Source organism: Corapipo altera, unplaced genomic scaffold (assembly GCF_003945725.1).
Source record: "Corapipo altera isolate COAL_440 unplaced genomic scaffold, ASM394572v1 79, whole genome shotgun sequence".
Taxonomy (NCBI): domain Eukaryota; kingdom Metazoa; phylum Chordata; class Aves; order Passeriformes; family Pipridae; genus Corapipo; species Corapipo altera.
Window position 1 is genome coordinate 1,097,127 of NW_020884927.1, and position 21,486 is coordinate 1,118,612.

Consider the following 21,486-nt stretch of genomic DNA (forward strand, 5'->3'; position numbering starts at 1 on the left):
GACTCAGAGAGTGAAGCACTCTTCAAGGGCACCTCATTCACCTCCTGTTTAGTGCAGAACCCTCCCCTCCTGGGCATGTCCCAGGGTTTTGTCTTGACTCTTTGTCAGAGGTCAACTAAGGAGGCTTTTAACATGATTCTAGATCAGGGCAGAAAGAACTGCTGAATGTGGTCTGCTTTTGAGAGAAACTAATTTTGTTTGATTTTGATATACAACACAGGGTCTACGTCTAGAAGATCATGTAACTGGTGGCATCTGCCTTGTAGGTGAGTTTTCCCTGTTACAGCCAAGAAGATCTGTTTAGGATCACTGATTTTGGAGTAGAAAAGAAATGATGTTCCAGGTCCCTTCACTCTCAGAGGCCACAGGCCTTTTGTTTTTATACCACAGGACACTCTTGCTCCCTCCAGGAGGTATTTGAACACTGCTGACCCACTGATCTTGCCCATACCATGTGGCAGTGAGTTCCTCAGGTCAAAAGTTTGTTGTGGGTGAAAGCACTTCCTTGTGTCCTTTCTCAGCTAGATCCACGAGATATAAAATGTGGAGAAAAAATGGGAATTAAAATTCCTTCCCTTATTCCTCTAGCATATCCTGTCTCTTTGACATCAAAGTGGGAGGAGAGGCCAATTTTTTTGTTAAAGATGTGATATCTTGGGCACATTTTAACTCTGTGATATTTGTAATGGCTTTGGTTTGTTGTTTTGTTTCTCTCTCTTTCAGAAAGATGTTTCCAAGAAAGTGTCTCAGAAGTTGAGGCCTGCCCAAGTCCCAAAGCTGCTACCTCTGGCCAGCCCAAGAGATCCAGAAAAAGCAAATACTGAAGAACAGCAATGCCTGAGTAATGTCCTAGTGCCCATTCATTGTAGTGTTTCACCCCTTACCTACTACCCCAGCATCTCTGTGCCATCTCAGCATTTATGCTGTTCTTCTATTTGCCTTCACCACTTCCACATCTGTCTTGCTTGTCCTCTGCCTCCTCCCACAGTTCTAATATCTATGTCATCCCTGTAATACCACTGCTACCTCAACTTTCTCCTCCCCACAACTCTCTTGCCTGTGCCCCTTCTGTTTGTGCTCATCAATCACTTCTTGCTGCTTTATCTCCTTCTGCCTCATCCCTTTCGGATCATGCAAGTAAGTTGTTTGGACCTCTTCCCTGTCCTCTCAAGGTTTTTTTTCCTCAGTGCCAGCATAGCCTGGCTGTCTATCTGATAATGAGTACCTCCTTCATCTTCTGGATTTCAGATGATCCAAATACCAGCTGCCTGACTGGTTAGGAAGAAAGTGCACAAAAATTGGGATGACTCTGCAATTTGACCCATTCTCAGCTTGGAAGAGCAGGCAGTGAAACTGTCAGGAATTACATCAGCTCAGACAATCCTTGCCAACTCCCTCAGAGTAAATCCTCTTTTGGAAACATATCAATAACCCTTAACTACATTTTTAAATGATGTTCTGCAAGTTTTTTGAACATAACATCTCCTGAAGGTAAAATGACAAGTTTCTGCCAGCTCTGCATATGTAAAAGAGAGAAGATCCTGCTGGAACAAGACATGCTTTTTGGAACTGAGGATGCCCTTAGCTATAATTTGTCTTCCTGTAACCGCAGAAAAGTTAAATGTTTGAAAAAAGCTGTGCCTGGCTTCTGCAGATCACTACTGAGATCTATTACAGACACAGGAGCCATCCTGCCACCCTCTCCTGAGAGGGTTACAGTGGCAGAGTGATGTAGATGTGAGGTTACACCTGGAGCTCCGGTGCTTGTGTGATCACCAAGAAGTTCACAGGTGGGTTTTTCCCACTTCCCAGCCAACTGTAAGGGGGCTGGTTGGCCAGGTGTCCTTGCTGTAAAAAGGCTGGCAAATACTTGTAGAATGAGTATTATGGGAGCTGTGAGTGTTACCAGCAGCTGTGGATAAGGGAAAATTCAAGAGTGAGCAAGTGGCTGAGTAACCCCTGCTAGACAAATGCATGATGGCAACAATTTGGGGGCAACTGGGAGGAAGGCCACAAAGTGCTCTCTATCTTGGCCTCTACCAGCAGCAGGACACTGGTGCTGGGAATGGCTGTGCAGGAAGGTCTGCTTTGAAGCCAGGGGAGACACCACAGGTCCAGTAAAAAGGCAGGAGCACAGCCAACACCCACCCAAAGGGCACCAGGACCAGGCAAAGTGAGTGCAGGGGTATTTTGTTTGACAGTGCTCTAGGTCTTTGCCAAGGGGAAGGACCGCAATGTCTGTAGGTCCCTGGTCATTTCTAACGGCTTTAGTCAGGAAAGATAACTCAGAGTTTTGAGGCTTCTAGGAGTATTGAGAACTCTGTCCATTCTCTGTGCCCGTGTCTCTCAGGCAGCTGCAGCAGGCAAAAGTGTTGCAGTTCCCAAGGCTCTCAGCTGGCCAGTGGTGCCGGATTCCCCCTCGTCACCTCAGTGGGCGTTGGTTAATCGGGTCACCTTAACATTTTTAGGTGCCCGCGAGCTCAGACGTTGTCCTGCCTCACCACCCTGTGGAAGCGAGCAGCAGCACAGCCTGCCTTTCCTCTGCACAGCGGATGTGCCGGGCGGGGAATCACCAGCCTCAAAGGCTGCCCTTTCCTCCTTTTACTTTTCCTCCTACTTTTAAAAGTTAGGGCTAAACATCTTGTTTGCTCGTGTGTGGATGTATTTGCGTGTGAGTGGTGATTGAAATCCCAAATCCAGGACAGCACCACAGACCCAGCTCGTTCCCAGTTTGTTTCCTCCTCGCAGCTGGAGGCACCCACCATCCTGCCTGAGTGCTGAGCTCCTTCCTGTTCCCCCATGGATTTCCAGGCTCCCACTCCCACCCACCCAGCTGTTTGGCTTGGGGGCGGGGGGCATTTAAGTAGATAGAATGTATTTCTGTCCTTCCTGCCAAGGTGATGGGACAAAATGGATCAGACTCTGGGGGCCAGGCTCTAAGGTGTCAGGATGCATCTGGCCCTTGATGGGGAAGGGATGACACCCCCTGTTCCCCCGACCCCCTGCTCACACACCTGCCAGGCCTGCCCCTTATTTTTAACTTTCCAAAACAAGTAGAGGCTTTTTCCACATACAATCCACTTTATATTGCAGGCCTGGGCTGCCTTCCCTCCTGCCTCCAGACCAGGACCTGATGGTGGGCTGCCAATAAACCAGCCCTCTTGCTCCTCTCTGAGCAGGATTGACCAGGAGCAGCGTGGGAGCCGTTTCTGGGACAGCTCTCAGAGCATGGGGGAGTCCTTCTTGTCTTTCAGGCTTTCTGGGAGCTTTGTGGTGTCTGGGAGGAGGCTGCTCACGGCCGCAGGGCTGTGGGCAGCTGGAGAGACCAGGTTCATGGCGTCCAGAGGGAAGGGCAAGATGAAAGCAGCGGGTTTCTCCGCAGTGAGGGAGTGCAGTGCATGGAGGTAACGGAGCTGAGCAGCAGCAGGGGCACTGGACAGGATCTCAGCTGCCATCCGCAGGGACTCGGAAGCTGCCTTTTCCCCCTCTGCAGCGATCACCTGCCAGGCAGGGGAAGAAAGGAGGTTTCTGTGAGTGAGGGGAGTGAGGGAGTTCTGTGACCGGGAGTGAGGTGGCACAGACTGTTACAGAGGGAGGTTGCCACAGCGAAATTCCCTGGGCCGGTGTGATTATAACTTTCTTGCTCTTTGAAGATCAAAGCATGTACTAGACCTCTTGATGCTGCCAAAAGTTTAGGAGCTCATGTCTAACGTGTTTTTACTGGGCCCATCAGAGGTCACACTTGGGCTCCCCTTGCTAGACCCAGCTCTTGAACAGGAATTAAAGAAAACATATCTTCCCAGAGCCATGTGCTTGTGTGGCATGTCCCAGGGACCTCAGATCAGGGCTGGGAAAGGAAGGAGGAATGCTTTGGAAGGAGATGAGAAGTATTCAGAGTTGGCATACCCGCACTTTGGCCTGTCTCTGGGCCTCTGCTTCCACAGCCAGGGACTGCCGGAGCTCAGCAGGCAGCTGCACGTTGTTGCTGTGGCAGGAAAGGAGAGGGATTAGCTGGGCTCTTGGCTCTCCTGGCAGCACTGGATGGTCAATCTGAAGCTTGGAATGGGCTCATCAGTCAGTCTCTGCAGAGCATTCTTTTATGTTCTTTGCTCCCTGGCTGTTCCTCTTTGCGTGCCTGACTTTAGCCTTCTACCTCCATTCCCATCCTTCTCTTTGAGCCTGGTTTTGCAGTGACCAGGACTGCATGATCACTAGGCAGCAGAGACATCTCTCTGTACCTCTGAGGCTCAAAGTTTAAGCTCACTCTGTGAGACAGCAGAGACTCCACTGGGAGACTGCTCTCAAGACAGGCACATGAATGTTCTGGTCACAGATTTATTCATTCACTGCTTGGCTCTCTCTTCCATGTCCCTGTACACGATGATTGAGTCCCACCTTTGTGCACAGACTCCTGAGTGATGAGCCCATCCCTCTCAAAGACCCTGGAGCCTTTGGTCTAGAGTGGGACATGGAGGTTTCAGTGCCTCCTGCACCTCGTGGGCTACCAGAATTGGGTGCAAACCCTGCCTGCAGCAGCAGTGAAATGGTGATGAGATCCCAGCTAAGGATCCTGCCCCGGCTGTCAGTGCAGGAGCAAGAACAGTCTGACATGTGGAAATTTTACATGAGGCTGAAAAGGGCGGGGAAAATAAGAAGGTGAGAGGCGAAACTCTGCCTTCTGCAGAATAGCTGCAGGGAGAGAGACAAAGGCAAAGCAGGAAGAGAAGCAAGCAGCAGCGAGTAGGATGGGTTCTTGCAAAGGGCCAGGGAATTCCCTTCTACTAGCATTTCCTACCTACATTTCTATCCTCTCCACTTTGATCCCCCAGCAGCCTGTGACTGCATCCAAAGCCACCTGTGAAGAGGAATATTTTTAGAGCATGGGGAGAACAGCAGCCCTGGCCTAGACTCCTTACAGGGAGTAAGACAAGGCACAGACATTAATTGCAGGACTGTGAGGCAGATTTATCAGGTTTTGTATGCTACTGTGCAAGACCCCTCAGAAATTAAATTACTGCCCTCACTTCCAATTTGTGTTTACTCTGGGGATTTGGGATGATTTAACTGGAGTCCACAGTGATTCCAAGTCTGGAATCCTTCTTCAAAGCAGTGTCTGTGACTCTGAGGGACTGACCACCCGAACGAGCTTCTTTGCAGAGCCTCAGTTCACCCCTAGCTCTGCTGTCCCCCTCCCCATGGAAGCACCTTGATCTCCTGGCTAATGTTTTTCCTCTCCAGCAGAAGCTCAGAGAAGGCTTGATGTGCCAGGAGGCGCTTCGTGGTGGTCTGCACCAGCAGCTGGATGGCACTGGAGATGCTGGTCAGGGTGGTGAGGAGAAGAGAGGCATTCTCCAGCCGGTAATAGCAGACAGCATCTATCTCCAGAGTAACCATGTCTTTGGTCACCACCTAAGAAGAAGACATTGGAGGAGATGGAGCTGGTTCTGGCAGTCCTAAGGTAGCACAGGAAAGCACACAGTTGAGAGAGTGATGAGGACTAACTGGATGGTTAAGTCATTGTAGCTTCCACCTCTGATACTGACTGATCTTGGGCAAACTATAAATACTCTGGATCTCAGAGGTTACTTTGTGATGGTTTTTTCGAACTTTTCTTCGCAAGGGTGGAGGTTGGAAGCAAAAGATCTAATGTTAAAGAGATACCAAAATTAATATAGAGGGGGGTGTCAGCCATACCTGATGGAAGGGGATCTCTAGGGTTTTGAGGCGGAGGTCTATCTTGTGATACGTGTCCAGACAGGGAAGAAAAAAGAAAAGGCCTGTGGGAGGAAGAGAAAGGCAGCTGATGATCATCAGAACCACAGAAATTGCCTCTCATGCTCTGGAAAACGGGAGGGTTTGGCATGCAGAACTAGAGCATGAAAAAGAGGAGCAACATGGCTGAGGGGAGCCGAGTAAACACCTTACCAGGTCCTTTGGCTCTGCCAGGAAGGAGATGCCCAAGTCTGAAAACAATGGCTCTCTCATACTCCCGCACTACCTGCAGAGGGAAACAAAAGGGAGGCTGGAAAGGAACAAGCAGGACTGGGAAAAGCAGCTTCAGAGGCATGGGAGGAAGTCTGTTCTGGAAAAGCCCTGCAAAGGGAGGACTTCAGCAGGTAAGAACTAGTGGTATCACTTGTCACTGAGTCCCTTTGCCCAGCATTGCTGGCTGAGCTTGTGTGTGAGCATCCCTGAGACAGCCCAAGACCTGGTGAGAGCAGCCCATGCTAGACCCACCAAGGGTTTCCCAGGATGAGGCCAGCATCTTGCTTCCTTAAATTAAAGGAAGTTAAAATTTTAAAATTAAAGGAAGTTAAAATTTTCCATGTTGGTTGTTTCCCTCCATGGGAACCGTGTGTGTGTGTATATATATATATATATATATATATATATACATATAAATCTGACAAAAATTAGAGGAAGAGGGAAAATCTGCTATTAGCTCTGAGATCAATCTCTCTTGAAACATTTTTAATTCAAAACCCATTTACCCAGCTGTTGGTTGCAGTGCAGCCCTCTCTGGCCTGAGAAGGCTGAGGATTATATTTGAAAGTGAATAGACTTGCAATTTGTTTTAAAAAAGAGAAACTTAAGCCCCTGTCTGCTGATATTGCAGCAGGATTACTTGATAGGCAGTGTTTGGACCCCTGTGCAGCCCTGTGCTGTAGCAACATGTGATAAAAGATAAATCAAAATTAATAATGAGTTGAAGAGGTGTAAATAGACCAAAAAAGTTTTATGCTCATGTCCAACACACGCTGAATCAGTGTGTGACATCCACATCAGATACCAGATACCGAGAGAGGCCCCATGGCTATTCTTACCTTCATGCAGAACCAGACAGAAATGGGAAAGGTCATTATGATGAACAGGAAAGACAGGATGGTCAGAAGCCACTCACAGATGCCCAGACCTGGAGACTTTACACCTAGGGAGAAATCCAACATGACTGTGTTAGGAGAGGACTGCTCCCAAAATACTGATAGTCTGACAAGTGCCTGCACACACAAGCTTCAGTGTTGCCCTTTGCCTGGACTTGGTGGATGTGAATCACTTGTCACTCTCTGGAGATGAGTTAAGGAACAATGCCTGGTCCAGGTGGCCAGGAGCTGTGAGGATGGAGGGGCAGATTTTGTCTCCACTTTACCGACAAAAACTGAGCCATGCTTCTCCATAGTTGCTTGACTAGAGGGCAGCCTTTCTCTTGAAGAATTGGGGCTACCAAGCAGTGTTGAAAGGCTTCGAATGGGCAACTTGGCTGAGCTGGGATTCCTGAAACTAATCTGGAAAGATGAGCTAAAAGTAAAGACTGTAAATAAGAGAGAGCTTTCAACATGCACAGCCTGAAGTGCCCTTCCCTATCAGGGCATTTCATGTTGCTTTGGAATAGGATTTTAGTTGCATCTCATCTCCCTAATGCAGCGGGATAAAGCCACTGGTGCCACTGAACTCTCCCTGTGCTCTACAGCAGTCACACCAAGGTGCTGGGGGCTGACTGGGGTGATCAGCCCCAGATGAATACTACCTGTTACATCTCCCCAAAGGGAGTGTGGATCATCTTGCTTTGGCTGCCCTTTGTTGTGCTCCTGTCTGAAGTAAAATTCAGCAGGTATGGCATGAAAATCGACATATTACTCCGGGATACACTAAAAGCCAGAGAGTGGACCATGATTTCCAGCAGTGAAGTTGGCATCCCTCCCACTCTGAATCCCTTCTAGCCCTTCCATCCCTGCCCCTCTGCCTTTGGAGGTCTCTGCAGAACCACCAGGTCCTGAGAGAGGTTTGGATCCCAAGAACCTGCATGATCACTAGAGCTCCACAGCACCACTCACTAGCTGTGATTCCTGTAACTGAGGCAGAAAGACATGGTTGTGCAAAACTAGTTGTCAGAGAGCCAGGAGCATGTCTGAACCTTTGTGTCACTCCAGGGCAGCAGAGTTGCTGGCATGGGAGTGCACAAGTGATGCTGGCTCCTGTAATACACGTCTGCCATGCCCTGGTGATGCTGGGTCCAAAGAGGCCCAGACACCTTGCCAAAAGACTCATGATGCTCCCTTCTATCATGGCAGGCTGGGAATCTGCCTAACAAACATGTGGAGAGGAGCTGCTCTTAAAGATTATCCAGAAGGGGAGCTGCGAGCGTGGACCTTAAGGGTAGCTCCTCCCTGCAGTGAGGTCTTTTGGGCTGTGAACTGGCATTAAGGCTAATGCTGTCCACTTGAAGAAGGGGAAGAGAAAAGGAAGAGAACAGAGCTGGGAGGCTGGCTGGAGTCTCCCATGTTTTGTCCTGAGGATAACCACATCTGTGATGACACCGTGCAGAGAGCAGAGTCATACTGTGACCCACACAACAGCAACGAGCCCACACTTTCCCAAGCCCTTCCCTTCTTATAAGCCATACCTTCCTCTTGCTGCTCGCTGTCCAGCAATGCCATTGCCTCCACTTCTTCCTCAGACACCACCTCATCCACATCCACCACCGTGGAGGTGTGCACCCTGCCATCAGTCCCCACAGTGCTCTTGGTCTCCTTTGCTTTCTCCTGCTTTATGTCTCCCCTTCCTTTGCTGCCTTCTCTGCTGCTCTCCCTCTTCTCTCGTTTGCTCTGTGTACCCGGGGACTCTCTACGTCTTCTATGAGACTCCCTGGAAGAGCTCCGAGCCCTCTTATCCATCCTCATCTGTGCCAAGGGACCCACAGCTGCCTGTGGGAGCAGAAAGAGTATGTGCTTGAATTTATTACCACAGGCAGGGGAGGAGAGAAGGGGAGGTGTCACATCAAGGAGGCTCGTTTCAAGTTCATCGGGGCTTGTCAGCTGTAATGGACAGTGAAGCGAGCGAGGTGTTTCCAGCTGCTCGGCTCTCATCACACCCTGCTGTGGAGATGGGAAGGAAGGTTAAATCTGAACATGGACCCCAGGAGGACATTCTGTTTGCATCCTGCTTTTGGGAATAAAGTACAATCAGAAGCACTCAGATGATTTTAGTAGATGATTTCTGCAAAGTTGTTGAAAAGCAATCTGAAAGTAACTGTCAGATGCGTGGCCCCAAAGACCTCAAATGGTGAGAGTGGCCCAGAATTGACACCAGGGTGAAAAACCTTTGCTGGTGAGACCAGTGGCTTACTCAGGAGTATTTGGAGTGGGTGTTGCAGCAAATGTCTGGGTGAATAGCATCTCACACTGCTCTGCTCTCCAGAAGCCCTTTGGAGGGACACTGGCAGCAATCCCCTTCTCTCCAGGATCACCTCACATTTTTGTAGGGTGGGAAATTAACTGGTCCAGTTCAGCCATGAACTTTCCTGAAAGGATGCAAAACATGGTGGCCATTCCTGGGATAGAGCTGTTGAATCTAAATTGCCAAAAGAGTTTGTGCCTAAATGCCTTCCTAGCTTTCCACAGAAGGAGCGTGGCAGAGGAAACGTAGGAGCCTTCTCTTTTCATGCTGCTCAGCCTGTGGTGACATCTGCAGAAACCTCTGGAGGAAGGTTTAAAACACTTTTGAAGTGTTTAAAACACTTTTGACATGTTTTAAAGTAACTGACTGTATTAAAGAAACCAGCACCTGGCCAGAAATCATACTACAGGCAAGACACAGCTGGGACACAAGGCAGGGCAGTGCTGAGCTTGGGGATTCCCAGTCTGTAGTGTGGAGGAGTAGCTGGAGGGAGCTGGGAAGCTGGCTGGGGATGTGCTGCTCTTGTTTTTTCACAGATTCCTGTTTTATTGGAGACCTGTGGGCCCACACGGAGTCAGGATATTGCAAGCAGGGAGGGCAGGAGCACCAGCTGCCTGTTTTCTCTGCTCTGATGTGCTGGGTGCCTTGTCAGCAAGTCACCAGGGAAGTGATGGATGGAGAGGGCTAAAGGCAGGAGAAAAGTTGGGTGTAAATGGGGTGTAATTAATAAATTTATACAGGGTATATACTTTGGAAGTGCTCCAGAAACCTTTTGCACTTGGTGTTTATCACTTGGCCAACACGGGATGGGGAGAGATGGTCTCCAGCTGCTGAAAGGGCAGGTGGTGTTTTAAGCAGTAGCAGCAAACAGCAGCTCAGGTCTGGTCTTGGATTCCTGTTGGCATCTCATCAAAAGCACTGTGGCATATTTAACACCTCCAAACCTGCAACTTGCTGGTTTTGTTTGATGTTTTATTCAACCAGTGGGTCCCAACTCCACCATCCCTGGAGGATGTTTTTGGCTGCTCCCTTGAAACAGGGGACATGCTCTGGGAGCACATGCTGATGGGTTTGCAACCTTTGCTGTCCCAAAATCTGCAACCTCAGCTCCTGTTTTATTCTGAAATGTATTGCTGTGTGGAAATCAGCTGTGCTGTTGAGAGGGAAGTCTGTGAGCCCTTAGGAAACAGCCACTGCACCACACTTTTCCACACTCTGTGGCCTTGGGAAAGTCAGTGTCTCCACTGTGGATTTTCCACTCAGATGAGACAAAAAATACAAGACTCCTTACAGTACAAAACTCTTCTTACAAAATACAGGACTCCTCTTAATAATAGTGGGACACTGAGGTGCTGGAACAAGTCCAGAGAAAGGCAATGAAGCTGGGGAAGGGTCTGGAACACAAGTCTGATGAGAAGGGGCTGGGGGGGGCTCAGCCTGGGGAAAAGGAGGGTCGGGGGGACCTTCTCATTCTCTACAACCACCTGAAAAGAGGTTGTAGCTGGGTAGGGGTTAGTGCTTTCCCCCAGGCAACCAGGGATAGGACAAGTAGACACAGTCCTAAGCTGGGCCAGGGGACATTTAGGTTGGACATTAGGAAGAATTTCTTCACAGAAAGGGTGACTAAACATTGGAACGGGCTGCCCACGGGAGGTGGTGGAGTCGCCATCCCTGGAGGTGTTTAAGCAAAGACTGGGTGTGACACTCAGTGCCATCGTCTGATTGACAAGGTGGTGTTTGGCCACAGGTTGGACCCGATGATTTTGTGAAGTCATTTTCAACCCAATCAATCCTGCAGTTCTGCGACACTTCACGTGGTTTTTTTACCTTTTTTTTTTTTTTTTTTTTTTCTTAGAAGGCGGGAGCAGCGCCTCCGCGCAGGTGGAATCCCCTCCCGCCTCAGGGCCGAGGGAGCGGCAGCCGCTCCCCCTCAGCCGCTCCGCAATTGCGGCCGGGGCGGGGAGGCACCGCCCCGCCCTCGCGCCCCGTAAAGGCGGGAAGGGCGGCGCGCGTGCGCGTCGGGGAGGAGGGAGCGATGGCGTCGTGAGTGTGGGACCCGCGGGAGGGCGGCGGGTGTCCCGGGATGGGGCTCAGGGATGACTGGGGGGAACAATGACCCCCAGGCTGAGGGGCACAGGGGAGGACTATGAAGAGCACCGAGCCCCTCGGGTCGGCGGGGGTTTCCTCGGGCAGCAGTTTGAGGGCGCAGGGTTTCTGGAGCGGCAGAGATTGTGGAGGGCAGGAGTTTAGGGGTGCACTAAGCTCCAGGGGCGCTGGTGAGTGAATACAGGGATTGATAGGTAGTGGGCTGGTGAACCTGCTGCCCGCTCCCCCGTCCAGCTCTCGATGGGAGCGAGTCAGAATTCCACCAGGTTTTGAGCAGCTGTGGCGGTGCAAGTTGTCCTCTGCTGAATTGCGTTTCCCCTTTAGCGCAGACACGGCGAAGCAGGTGCAGCTCATGGAGCTGCTGAAGAAGGAGGTGAGAGCAATGCTGATAGCTGCCAAAGAAGGCCTAACGCCGGCAGAGCTGGAGGAGCAGTACATGGCCATGGTCTGCAAACCTCTGCCCCTCCAAGACCTGGGCTTCCAGTCCACCTTGGAGCTGGTGAGACATATGCCTGAAGTTGTCCGAGTCTCTTTTTGTAAGAATGGCACCCTTATCCTCAAAGGTGAGGTTTTGTTGGGTGGAGGAGTTGTCTGGAACCTCATACTGGTGTGAAGTGATGCCCTGTGTCACATGCCTGTTTCTCATTCACCTCTGATTAACTTCTTGTCTTTGATATTTCTTCCCTGGTTTTGATCTGCCTTTTAACACTTTCTTTCCTTCTGAGAAAATCACCCAGGCTTCTAGTTATTTTTGTACATTTTTACATTCTACACTTAGTTTAGAAACTGAGGCAGCATTTCCTATGGGTACACTAGAGCTGTTAAGCATCACTTTTCCTGTAAATGCAGTAGAGTAGAAGCCAAAACCAGGTATGAGGCCTCTCAAAAGAAGCTATAAATGTTTCCCTACCTGATTCCATGGGAAGTTTAGACTGTATCAAAGAACCTTTTTAATTTTCTTTGGAGAGGATTTGTGTAAAACAATGGTAGGTGCAAAGAATTGATTGGGAAGGGTGAAATGGTTGGGGGCTTTTTGCATGCTACAGTTAAGACCAGAAAAAATTGTTTAGAAGCATGGAAAAGACCTGGGCTGCTCTCTGAGGAGACCTTGCCTGGGCATGGGAGTGCTCTGTAGTGGGAGTTTACTGTGATTCTTCTTTCCCAACAAAACTCTCAGCAGGTTTTGTTTGTGACCCTGCATCCAAGAATTTGGCCTGCCTTCCTACCTGGTGTGAGCTTATAGGGATGAGGGTTCAGACTGGTTGTTGGCTTCTAAAAAGGGTTTTGGTCAGTTTACTGCTGGAAATCGGCCATGATTTAGTTTGATTGCTTTTGAAGAAAACACCTGCTTCTGAAAAGAGGGGGGGAGAGAGGAAAGAAAGGAATGAAGAGGAGCTTTGCCAGTGCAGAGCTTTTAGTAGTTCATTGTTTTTGTTTGTGTGTTTGTTTCATTCTGTTGTAGCCATTGCAGATGACAGCACCAAAGGCATTGCCAAGCTGGTTGCCTGCCAGAAGGGAAGGACATGTACTAAGGCATGGAAGAGAACTCATCTGAAGGCAAATGCTGCTTCTCCCTGTATGAACTCTAAGAACCCACAACGTTCCCCTCTGAGAGCCAGGACTCCCATCCTGCCAGCGACAGTGAAGGCTGAGCTGCAGGACCTGCTGAGCTCCTCACCTCTTCTGCTCCAGGACTTGGACAAGGCCTTCCTCAAATGCTTTGGCCGGGCGTTCCCGTACAGGCAGTACGGATTTTCTTCCGTGCTTGAAGCCCTCAGGAGCGTGTCTGATTTCATTGTGGTTGAGCAGACAGAGGCAGGTTCTTTGCTGGTCCTGAGGCAGTACCTGGCAAATGAGGCAGAGCAGGAAGAGGTGCCTCAAGGTGAGGCACAGGACGAAGAGATGCTGCGAGGTGAGGGGGTGTGTTTGACTGAAAGCACCTAGTAGCTCTTACAAGCTCTGTAGCCAAGCAACTATGTTTCAGGTGGCTCTCTCTGTATTTCCAGTTGCTGTAGTAGTCCAGGTTCCCCCAGGTTTTAGCACAGAAGAGCTGTTGTGTGCTGCAGAAGCAGCTGTCACAAGGCAGTTGTCTTGGTAGCTGAGAGTTTAACTGGAATTTTTCACTGTGTTGCCGCTGTTTTTTGATGTGAGGTAAAGGAAGAGATGTTTAGCCTTTTCAGAGAATGAACTTTCTGAGTGTGGGTGTGTGTAGGACTGGAATTTCTAGTCATCCCTTGCAGTAGGTAACAAAACCAGAAGGATCTTCTGGATATCTGCTCTGTGGGCTGCTGAAGCCTTTCTGATATTCTTTTTGAGACAACACTAGCCTGAAAGGCACAGCTGCATTGTTCCACAAAAGAGACAAGACTGCAGATACCTTAAGTGTTCTCATAAAACCTACAGTAGAGGGTGGAAAAATCACAGAGAGTTACTGACAAATTCATGGCTTTTCGGGGGGAAAATTAATTCTGGCATCATTCTAGCAATGGATTTTAGCACTTGGCATGCTTTTAAGAGCAAGCAATTGTTTTGGTTTGTTTCAGCTTATGAATACAGTGAATCCTCATGAATGTAGTGGCTGTGAACGCTACAAGAAATGAGGAAAACACCACCAGTGTTTTCAGATGTTTTCTCTTTCTGCTTAATATGCTACGCTGCATCAGTCCAATCAGTAAGAATAACAGCCAAAATGTCATCTTTGCAGCTGAGATGCCTCCTTTGGAACCCATCTGTGAGACAGATAACTTCCACCAGGCAGCACTTCATCAGAAGTGGGAGCCAGTGGAAACACAAGCAGTAGATCTGGGTGATCGCCTGGAACAAGTAAGTGATGGACAAGTGATCTGTAGATTTTTTGTGTCTTATTCAAGTGGGTGATAACTCTTTTTACTGTCTTTGTTGAGTTTGCATTGTTGATGCACTGTTTCCATCTACACTAGTTCAAAGGAAATAATGTTTTCAGCAATAAGAATAATACAAAATTGACAGCTGTGCTAACAGCTCACTCATACAAATCTGTCTGGAGTAAGAAAAGAACAAAGCTTTTATGTTTTGTTTGTTTTTGTCCTTGGGAAATAGCTCTAATGTGAAAGTGGGATGCATTTATGCCTTCTGTCACTTCTGAGTCATTTTCAGATAGTTTTCCTCATTCAGTCATGTACTTTTTTGTGGTCATAAAACATAGAAATAACATCTTTTCAGTAAAATCTAACAAAGAGGTGGGTTTAATTTGGTTTTGGTTTGTTTGTGGGGTTTTTTTTTGTTGTGCTTTGCTTTTTTAGCAACAACCATTTACTACTTTTATCTAAATATGTGACGTGACTTCAATTCGTCTCCTTTATTCCTTTTAGGAATATGAGCAAGGTATTTTTGTTGTACCCCTCTTTACACTGGAGGGAAGGAAGAGAGAGTGTGTGAAAATGAACGCTTCTATCACAGGGAAAGTTTGGATCTAAGTTTGTGCAATTTGTTGGGATTCTCTGATATTCAGTAATTCACAGGGCCCTGGGAAAACAGAACTATCCTTTTTAACTTAATGGAAAGGCCAGTTGTGTGTGATCAGTGTGTGATGAGACATCTGAGTGCCACCTTCCTCTTATCCCTTTGTAGCCTCAAGATTGTCAGCAGTTGCTACCAAACAAGCTGACACTGACTGAAGAAATCCTCCCAGATGCTGTTCAGGACAGAAGCCTTTGCAGTTTACCACCTCTGAAGAGAAGGTCCTTGGTGGGAGTCATCGTGGAGTTCGTCGTCTCTCCTACCCAGTTCTACATCCACATCTGCGGCAGGGAAACATCCCACAAACTGCAGGATCTGATGTTTGAGATGAGGTGGGAGCATGTTGTGCCAATGCAGTGCTGCTGCCTCTGGGGTGTGTGTTTGTGTTGAGGGAAGAGGGCACCAGCTGTTGGTGATGGTCAGTGCTGGCTTCATTACTTGGTAATTGGATGCAGGTGCTGTACTCAAACTCATCGTGCTTATCCATTCCTCTTAACTAACAAGCAGTGAGTGTGTTCAATAGCAAAATAGTCTTAGGTTGTTCTGGACTTTCAAAAGCCTGGAAAGATTATGGAGAGGATCTTAAAGGGTTCCTTTGCCTTGTACTACTGTTGCTAATGTGCTCAGTTAAAGCTTTTATTTCCATTTCTAACACTTTGAGCCAGTACTCCGGAACTTGGTTCATAGGAAACAATGACATGTAAAGGTAATGGTAAAAAAATTAATGATTAGAATGACTGTATTTAGCCTCTGATTAATCCCCATTAATTAACTTTTTGTCGGACTCCAGGCATATTATTCAAATATTTAAAGTTTGGGTTTGAATTTTTTTGTTGCCATTGCAGTTCAGGTGTGGGAGAACAGAGCTATAAAGGATCTATTGAAACAACTCCTGAAAATTCATGTCATGGGGACTTCGAAAAATCAGGATTCTTTTGATGCCCCGTGTATTTCTTCTTGTTCATGTCCTGCATCCTACTAAGCAGAGTTTCTCCCTATGATCTTTTGCAGACACCTTTACTCCCATAAACTTGTCTCTGATAAATACATCATGCCTGACTCTGCGGTACGGCCTGGACAGCTCTGCTGTGTCATGGTCTCCAAATGGTGGTACCGTGTTATCATCCACCGTGTGATCAGTGACCAAGAAGTGGAGGTGTTCTATGCAGATTATGGACACCTCCAAATTGTCCAGAAGTCTTGGCTGAGATTCCTCAAGTAAGTAAATTACACGTGGGCGGCGGAACAGCTGAGGTTGGATTAGACTTCCGGAGGGCATCCTGTCCAAGCTCCCTGCTCAAGTGGGGCTGTCTGGAATAGACTGCCCAGGCCTTGTCAGGATGGTTTCTGAATGTTTCCAAGGTTGGAGACTTCATGACCTCTTTGGGCAAACTGTTTCAGAGCTTGCTCTCTCTCATGGTAAAAATGCCACTTTCCAGACAGCTAGCCCCAGGTGTGTGCTGGTGTGTGGTGGTGTTCCTCTCCAAGTGCAGGACTTTGTTGAACTTTATGAGGTTCCTGTCTGCCCATTTCTATCCTGTCGAGATCCATCTGGATGGCAGCCTGACCCTCTGGGGTATCAGCCACTCCTGCCAGTTTTGTATCATCAGTAGACTGAGGGTAGACTTGCCCAGGTCAATAATGAAGATGCTGAGCAATGCTGGACCCAGCATTGACCCGTGGGGTACACTGCTAAATCCTTTCCTGTTTCTGCCTTCACTCCTCAGTCTGTGCTCTTGCTGCTTTCTGTCACCTTGGGGCAAGCTCTCTAATCCCCCTTCCTGTGTTCCATAAATGGATATAAACATTCTCCTGAAGGGACATCAGTCCAAGTGGGACATGTTTGCGGTGCCAGAGGTACTTGTTCTCTGCACTTCAGCACATTTTCCATATTTGCATCTTCCCCCTCATTTGCCTTTCTTCATGCCTGGCTTTTGGCATTCTTTGGTTCAAGAGTCATTACTCTCTGTCCCTAGCTTTGTCTCCACAAAGAGTCCTGATGGGAACATGCTTGGGCCAGGGAATGTGTAAGGTAGCAGCTGTTACTGCTCTGCCCATTCTCTGGATATGGAGTGTTTTCCAAAACTGCTGTTAGGTTTTAGTCATAAGCACACAGTCCAGTGTATGCCTCTCTATTCCTAAGCTGATATTAAAACCCAGAAGAGGAGAGAGTTCTGCTCTGCTGCTGATTTTTCCCTATTTTTGCAGTAATGGCTTTGCTTTGTATCGTAGGTGGCAGTACTTGAAGCTCCCTGCTCAGGCCATCCCGTGTTCCTTGGCATGGGTAAAACCTGTGGAGGTAAATGTTCACATGCAGTTTTGTTTTATTGACATATGTATAAGAGTTACCAAATAGAAGTTGTCTTTTTCTCCTGCTAAGAGCAGGCATTTGGATGAATTCAGGTCCTGTTGATATTTACAGCAGAATTGGTACTTCGTGTTCAGCAGAGTGTGACTGGGTAAGTCTCTGCTGAGCAAGCAATCACCCTTCCAATACTTTCCTTACAATCAGAGCATTCTTGCTTATATTATTGCAGAAACTGTTAAACTGCTGAGCAGACCTGTTTCTTGTAGTTCCCCAGGGTCCTTCAGAAGCCTTGGTAGCTCCAGCCCTCTGTTTTCAAAAACTCTTCTGTGACAGAGCTTTAAGTGCAGTCAGCACAGCCAAAGAGTTACAAATAACTCATAAATTTCCTCTGTGGTGGGAAACCTTTTGGTCAAGAAGCAAAAGTACAATCTCTGAAGGAAAGCACATGAGCAGAGTTGCTGCCTCTGTGTGTTTTAAAGATGCTACTTTAAAAAAGTTTCCTCTGGGTTTTGAGAGTTAATCACGATTTTCATTGCGGTGAGGCTTAGCAGCTTCTTAATAACTTCTGATACTTCTGACATCTGTAAAATCCCATGATTCCAGGAATTAAAAGAACAAAATAAACACCAAACTCAACTGTATTTTAGGCAGTTTTGATAAAATCACTGGCGAATGCCATTGGACTGTGTTTGGAAGTGGGTATTTAAGGTAAAAGGGCGATCCCAGTGTACCCAGCATTGCAGGCTTTGGGAGTAGTTTGGTTTAGTTCTGTGCTGGGAAGCTGGTCTGCCTGACTTTCCTGTGTTTGTCACTGGTCTGGCCTGGCTCAGTTGCCTTTTGACAAGTGCCCTCCACCAGGAAAAGTCTCAGGTGGTGGACATTGGCCTGTTTATAGTAACTTCATGTCCTTGTTTTCTCCTTCAGGGTACGTGGTCTCCTGCAGCAACTCTCCTGTTCAAGAATCTCTGTGGCTTCAAGGAGCTTGTGGGCGTTGTGGATGAATATGTGGATGGCGTTCTGCACCTCTTCCTCTGTGACACATCCACCAAGGAGGATGTCTACTTCCACTCTGTCTTGAGGGATATGGGATATGCTGATGTCTGTGGAGAGAACATTCCTTCCCAGGTCAGGAGGGAGGCATGTGCTGCTGAAAGGAAGGGCAAGGAAAGGACCCCTGTAATGGGAAGATCTTTACCTTGAAGCAAGTAGCTTTGTGAAGAGCAAACTGGTATTCCCTGCTTTCCTGTAGCTTACCATTTGTGGCTGCAACCCACAGTGTGTAAGTCTATGGTGAGAGCTTGCTTTTTGGTTAAGGTGGAATCTGATGATACAGCAGAGATGTTCTGGTTTAGCAGAACAAATTATTTCCACTGTCTTCTGGCAGTGGATGAGAAATTTTGCTGCTGGCAGGAGGGGAGTTGATTTTCCTAGGAAGGCCATTTCTGCAAGAATTTTGAGCTCACTTGTGGGTGTTGTGCTTCTCCATAAAACCTACTAGAGGTCTGCTGAATCGAATCTGTTTTATTCTTTGTGGTGGTTACAACATGGGCTTTTCTCCTGTCCTGGTGTGTTTTTTATTTGCTCCTAGGAATTCAAGGAACTGAATCCTTTGGCCTTGTATGTTCAGCCCAGTGGAGAGCAGGAGAATGCTGAACTGGTGGAGCCAGACCTTTGCTTACAGGAGGAATCTCTGGTTGCAGATAGTGAAACAACACCCTCAAAGCTGGATGGGGCTGAGCTGTGTGACCAGGTGAGAGTTGGCTGTGGCACAGCTATTGTTCCATGAAATCAGCTCCATGTGGCTGAGAGGTGGGTGACCATCCCTGAAATGTAAGTTTAATTTGAATTCTTAACCAAAAATGCAGAGGGGCTTCCTCTGACTCAGTTCCTGCCTCCTTGCAGAAACTCCCTCTGTCATTGCCACCACTGGTTCTGCGTGGGGCTGCTGAGAGATGAGCCAGCTGTTGATTGCTTTCCTAAGACGTGGTGCTTTGTATCTTGTAATCTATCCCTCTTTTCAGCTTGCTGTGCAGGAAAAACTGCCCTTTGGCCAAGGGAACTAGGGGTTTGTTGTTGTGTAGTTTTGTTGGTGTGTTTTTTTAATCATCCAGTTGCTGACATTCCAGTTCTTTGTAAATTTTGAGAGATAATAAAGATCAGGGCAGCTAATGAACTGATTGTGCACTAATTGCACCCTCTCTTGACTTTTTTTTTTTTTTAATGTACATTTGCAGACACCTCATTCTCTTGGAGAGTCCTCCGTGCCTGCTGTCTTAGTCAAGTCAGCGGAAGATCTTTATACCTCCTTTATTTACTCCAAGCAACAAGCAGAAATGAGGCAAGATGACCCTGATCAGATAGAAAGATTTTTGAAGCAAGGCCCAACTTTCTGAAGCTGTACATCCTGCTGTTCTGCTCATGGCAATGCCATTCATGCTGGACACCCCTAACAGTACGGGTAGATTTGTCAGTCAGAGTTCACACAGCAGGAAGCTGAGCAGTCTTACCATGCCATGAGTTTTGCAGTCCCTGTTGGGTATCCTAGGGCTGGTGCTGCTGGAACAGATGGACATGTTGGTGTTTCTGTGGGCTGGAGATGCCACAGTAATAAATGACTGGATGCAGTGCATCGGTTTGGCCTTTGTGCAGCAAAATGGATTTCTAATTGTTTAATGGGAAGAAATGAATTGAGGGTTAGTTCTTTCATTGCTGGTTTTTGTTGTCTTTTCTAGACTTTCTGCTGCTTTCATGCAGAAGTCTTTTTTTCTCCACTCCATGCTGTGATCATTTCATACTGAGTCTCCCAGTCTCTCAGCTGTAAGGGACTAAACCATTTTGTAAATCCTGTGAGGTCCCTGTGTGGGTGTTTGTCTTCCATCTTCCAAATGACGAAAGAATTTACAGCACCCCTACGAGAGTTGCTCGATTTACAAGGTGGATTAAGTGCCTTGGTGAAGGCAATGGATTTTTGTGCCTTGGAACAGAGCTGTCTGCCTTCTCTTTGGAGTTCCCTAGACACAAGCTACCGATTTCCCACTTCTGGAGAGATGGAGGTGGAGCAGCTGGGGGACAGGGAGAGAGGTCCTTGGGTTGTACCATGTCCAACTCGTCAAATAGGTGTGCAGTAGCAAGTCCTCTTGCCATGATCTGGTAACATCCAGCAAAGGGGATTTCAGTCTAAACTGGAGCTCCTGGATTTGCCAGTGTAGATTTGATCTTTCTTTTCTGCGTCCTTCCTGTTGCAGGTGAAGAGAACATGAAGAATGAAGACCTTCCCAGGAGTTGGCCTCTGTGGAGCCAACCTCACAGACTCCATGTCCCTCCTGCCACACTCTCTGCAGTGTTGGCAGCTGCACGATTGGCCACTTCCCATGCCCACTTCCAGTGGCTCCCCAGCCTAGGAAGGCAGGTGTGAAAAGAGGGGAGAAGCTGGAGCTGCTGCTGAGGAAGGCTGCTGGGAGCAGCACAGGCTCTCTCTATGACCATGCTGTTGGGTTGTTTTGGTTTTTTGTTCACAAACATTTAATCCCTTGAAAAACTTTTTGGCTCTGATGTCTCAGGTGGACTAGGTGATCTTTAAAACTCTCTTCCAACCCAAACCGTTCTATGATTCTGTTTTTTTTAATTTCACCATTTTGGGTTTGGTTTGGGATGTGGAAGTCCTAAAAATGCGATAAGTGTTAATTTTACTTTCAGGAGAATAGTTTGGGTTTGTATTTTTAATTTCAGTGAGATACTTTATTTTTGTTGTACTGGTGGTCTACTGAGTTACTGCTCTTTAATATGGTGGTTCAGGAAAACATCCAAGTGTAACATTGTGTTATATATCCTTTAAGTTTAGGAGAGGGAAACTGGCTGCCTGTCCCTCCCTCCCTCAGTCCATGAGCAGTTTTGATGCTGGTTTTTAAGACAGTGGGTGCTCTACACACTCCTTGCTCTGAAGAGAGCTGAAGAAAGCTTCCCCAAGAAGAAAGTGCTGTGATTTTTTTGAATGCCATGTATACAAAGCATCAGGAATTTCATCTCACATGTAAAATAAAATCTGTAAAGAATCTAGCAAGCAAAAGCTTGAAGTGTGACATTGTCCATGTTTATATAGCTTTGCGCCTGTGGCAGGTAATCCTGATGAGTTTGAGGTTGTTAATGCAGAAAAAAGCAGTGAAAACAGAAGGGCCCTGGTTAGGAATGCTGGCATTCAGCTGGTTTACAGGTCCCTAGACTGTCCCTCAGGGCTTCAGGGCCTTCAAGGGCCTGATTGGATTAGGTGATCTTTAAAGCTCTCTTCCAGCCCAAACCATTCTATGATTCTGTTGTTTTAATTTCAGCATTTTGGGTTTGGTTTGGGATGTGAAAGCGCTCAAAAAAGGAAATGTAGGACTTGTTAGAAAGCAACTACTGGG

General features: G+C 47.5%; 2 protein-coding genes and 1 long non-coding RNA gene across 9 annotated transcripts in view; 1 reads left to right on the forward strand and 2 right to left on the reverse strand.

Moving 5' to 3' along the window:
- Positions 1-2,597, reverse strand: part of LOC113954289 — a 37,814-nt gene extending 35,217 nt beyond the window's left edge. For all 3 annotated transcript variants that reach the window (XR_003530156.1, XR_003530158.1, XR_003530157.1), the window contains exon 1: positions 2,149-2,597. This is a non-coding gene — a long non-coding RNA (uncharacterized LOC113954289). The remainder of the gene's footprint in view (positions 1-2,148) is intronic.
- Positions 2,598-3,061: 464 nt separating this feature from the next.
- NPHS2 (NPHS2, podocin) lies at positions 3,062-11,105 on the reverse strand. 2 transcript variants are annotated; one of them, XM_027658415.1, is made up of 9 exons: positions 11,012-11,105; positions 8,402-8,685; positions 6,825-6,928; positions 5,926-5,998; positions 5,695-5,777; positions 5,206-5,409; positions 4,800-4,855; positions 3,907-3,985; positions 3,062-3,500 (listed from the first exon to the last, which is right to left on the reverse strand). In XM_027658415.1, the coding sequence occupies exons 2-9, from the start codon at positions 8,676-8,678 to the stop codon at positions 3,222-3,224; spliced, it is 1,155 nt and encodes a 384-aa protein (XP_027514216.1). In that variant the 5' UTR covers positions 8,679-8,685; positions 11,012-11,105; the 3' UTR covers positions 3,062-3,221. The 2 variants fall into 2 exon arrangements, with proteins under 2 accessions (XP_027514216.1, XP_027514215.1); XM_027658414.1 differs by lacking the exon at positions 11,012-11,105 and having other exon boundaries at positions 8,402-10,570.
- TDRD5 (tudor domain containing 5) lies at positions 10,597-21,147 on the forward strand. Of its 4 annotated transcripts, none has more exons than XM_027658409.1 (11): positions 10,597-10,988; positions 11,605-11,843; positions 12,743-13,192; positions 13,985-14,103; positions 14,890-15,110; positions 15,790-15,996; positions 17,011-17,077; positions 18,011-18,211; positions 18,675-18,836; positions 19,321-19,424; positions 20,332-21,147. In XM_027658409.1, the coding sequence occupies exons 2-11, from the start codon at positions 11,633-11,635 to the stop codon at positions 20,333-20,335; spliced, it is 1,746 nt and encodes a 581-aa protein (XP_027514210.1). In that variant the 5' UTR covers positions 10,597-10,988; positions 11,605-11,632; the 3' UTR covers positions 20,336-21,147. The 4 variants fall into 4 exon arrangements, with proteins under 4 accessions (XP_027514210.1, XP_027514208.1, XP_027514209.1 ...); XM_027658407.1 differs by lacking the exon at positions 10,597-10,988 and adding an exon at positions 11,193-11,217; XM_027658408.1 differs by lacking the exon at positions 10,597-10,988 and adding an exon at positions 11,193-11,217 and having other exon boundaries at positions 12,743-13,162.
- The last annotated feature ends 339 nt before the right edge of the window (positions 21,148-21,486 follow it).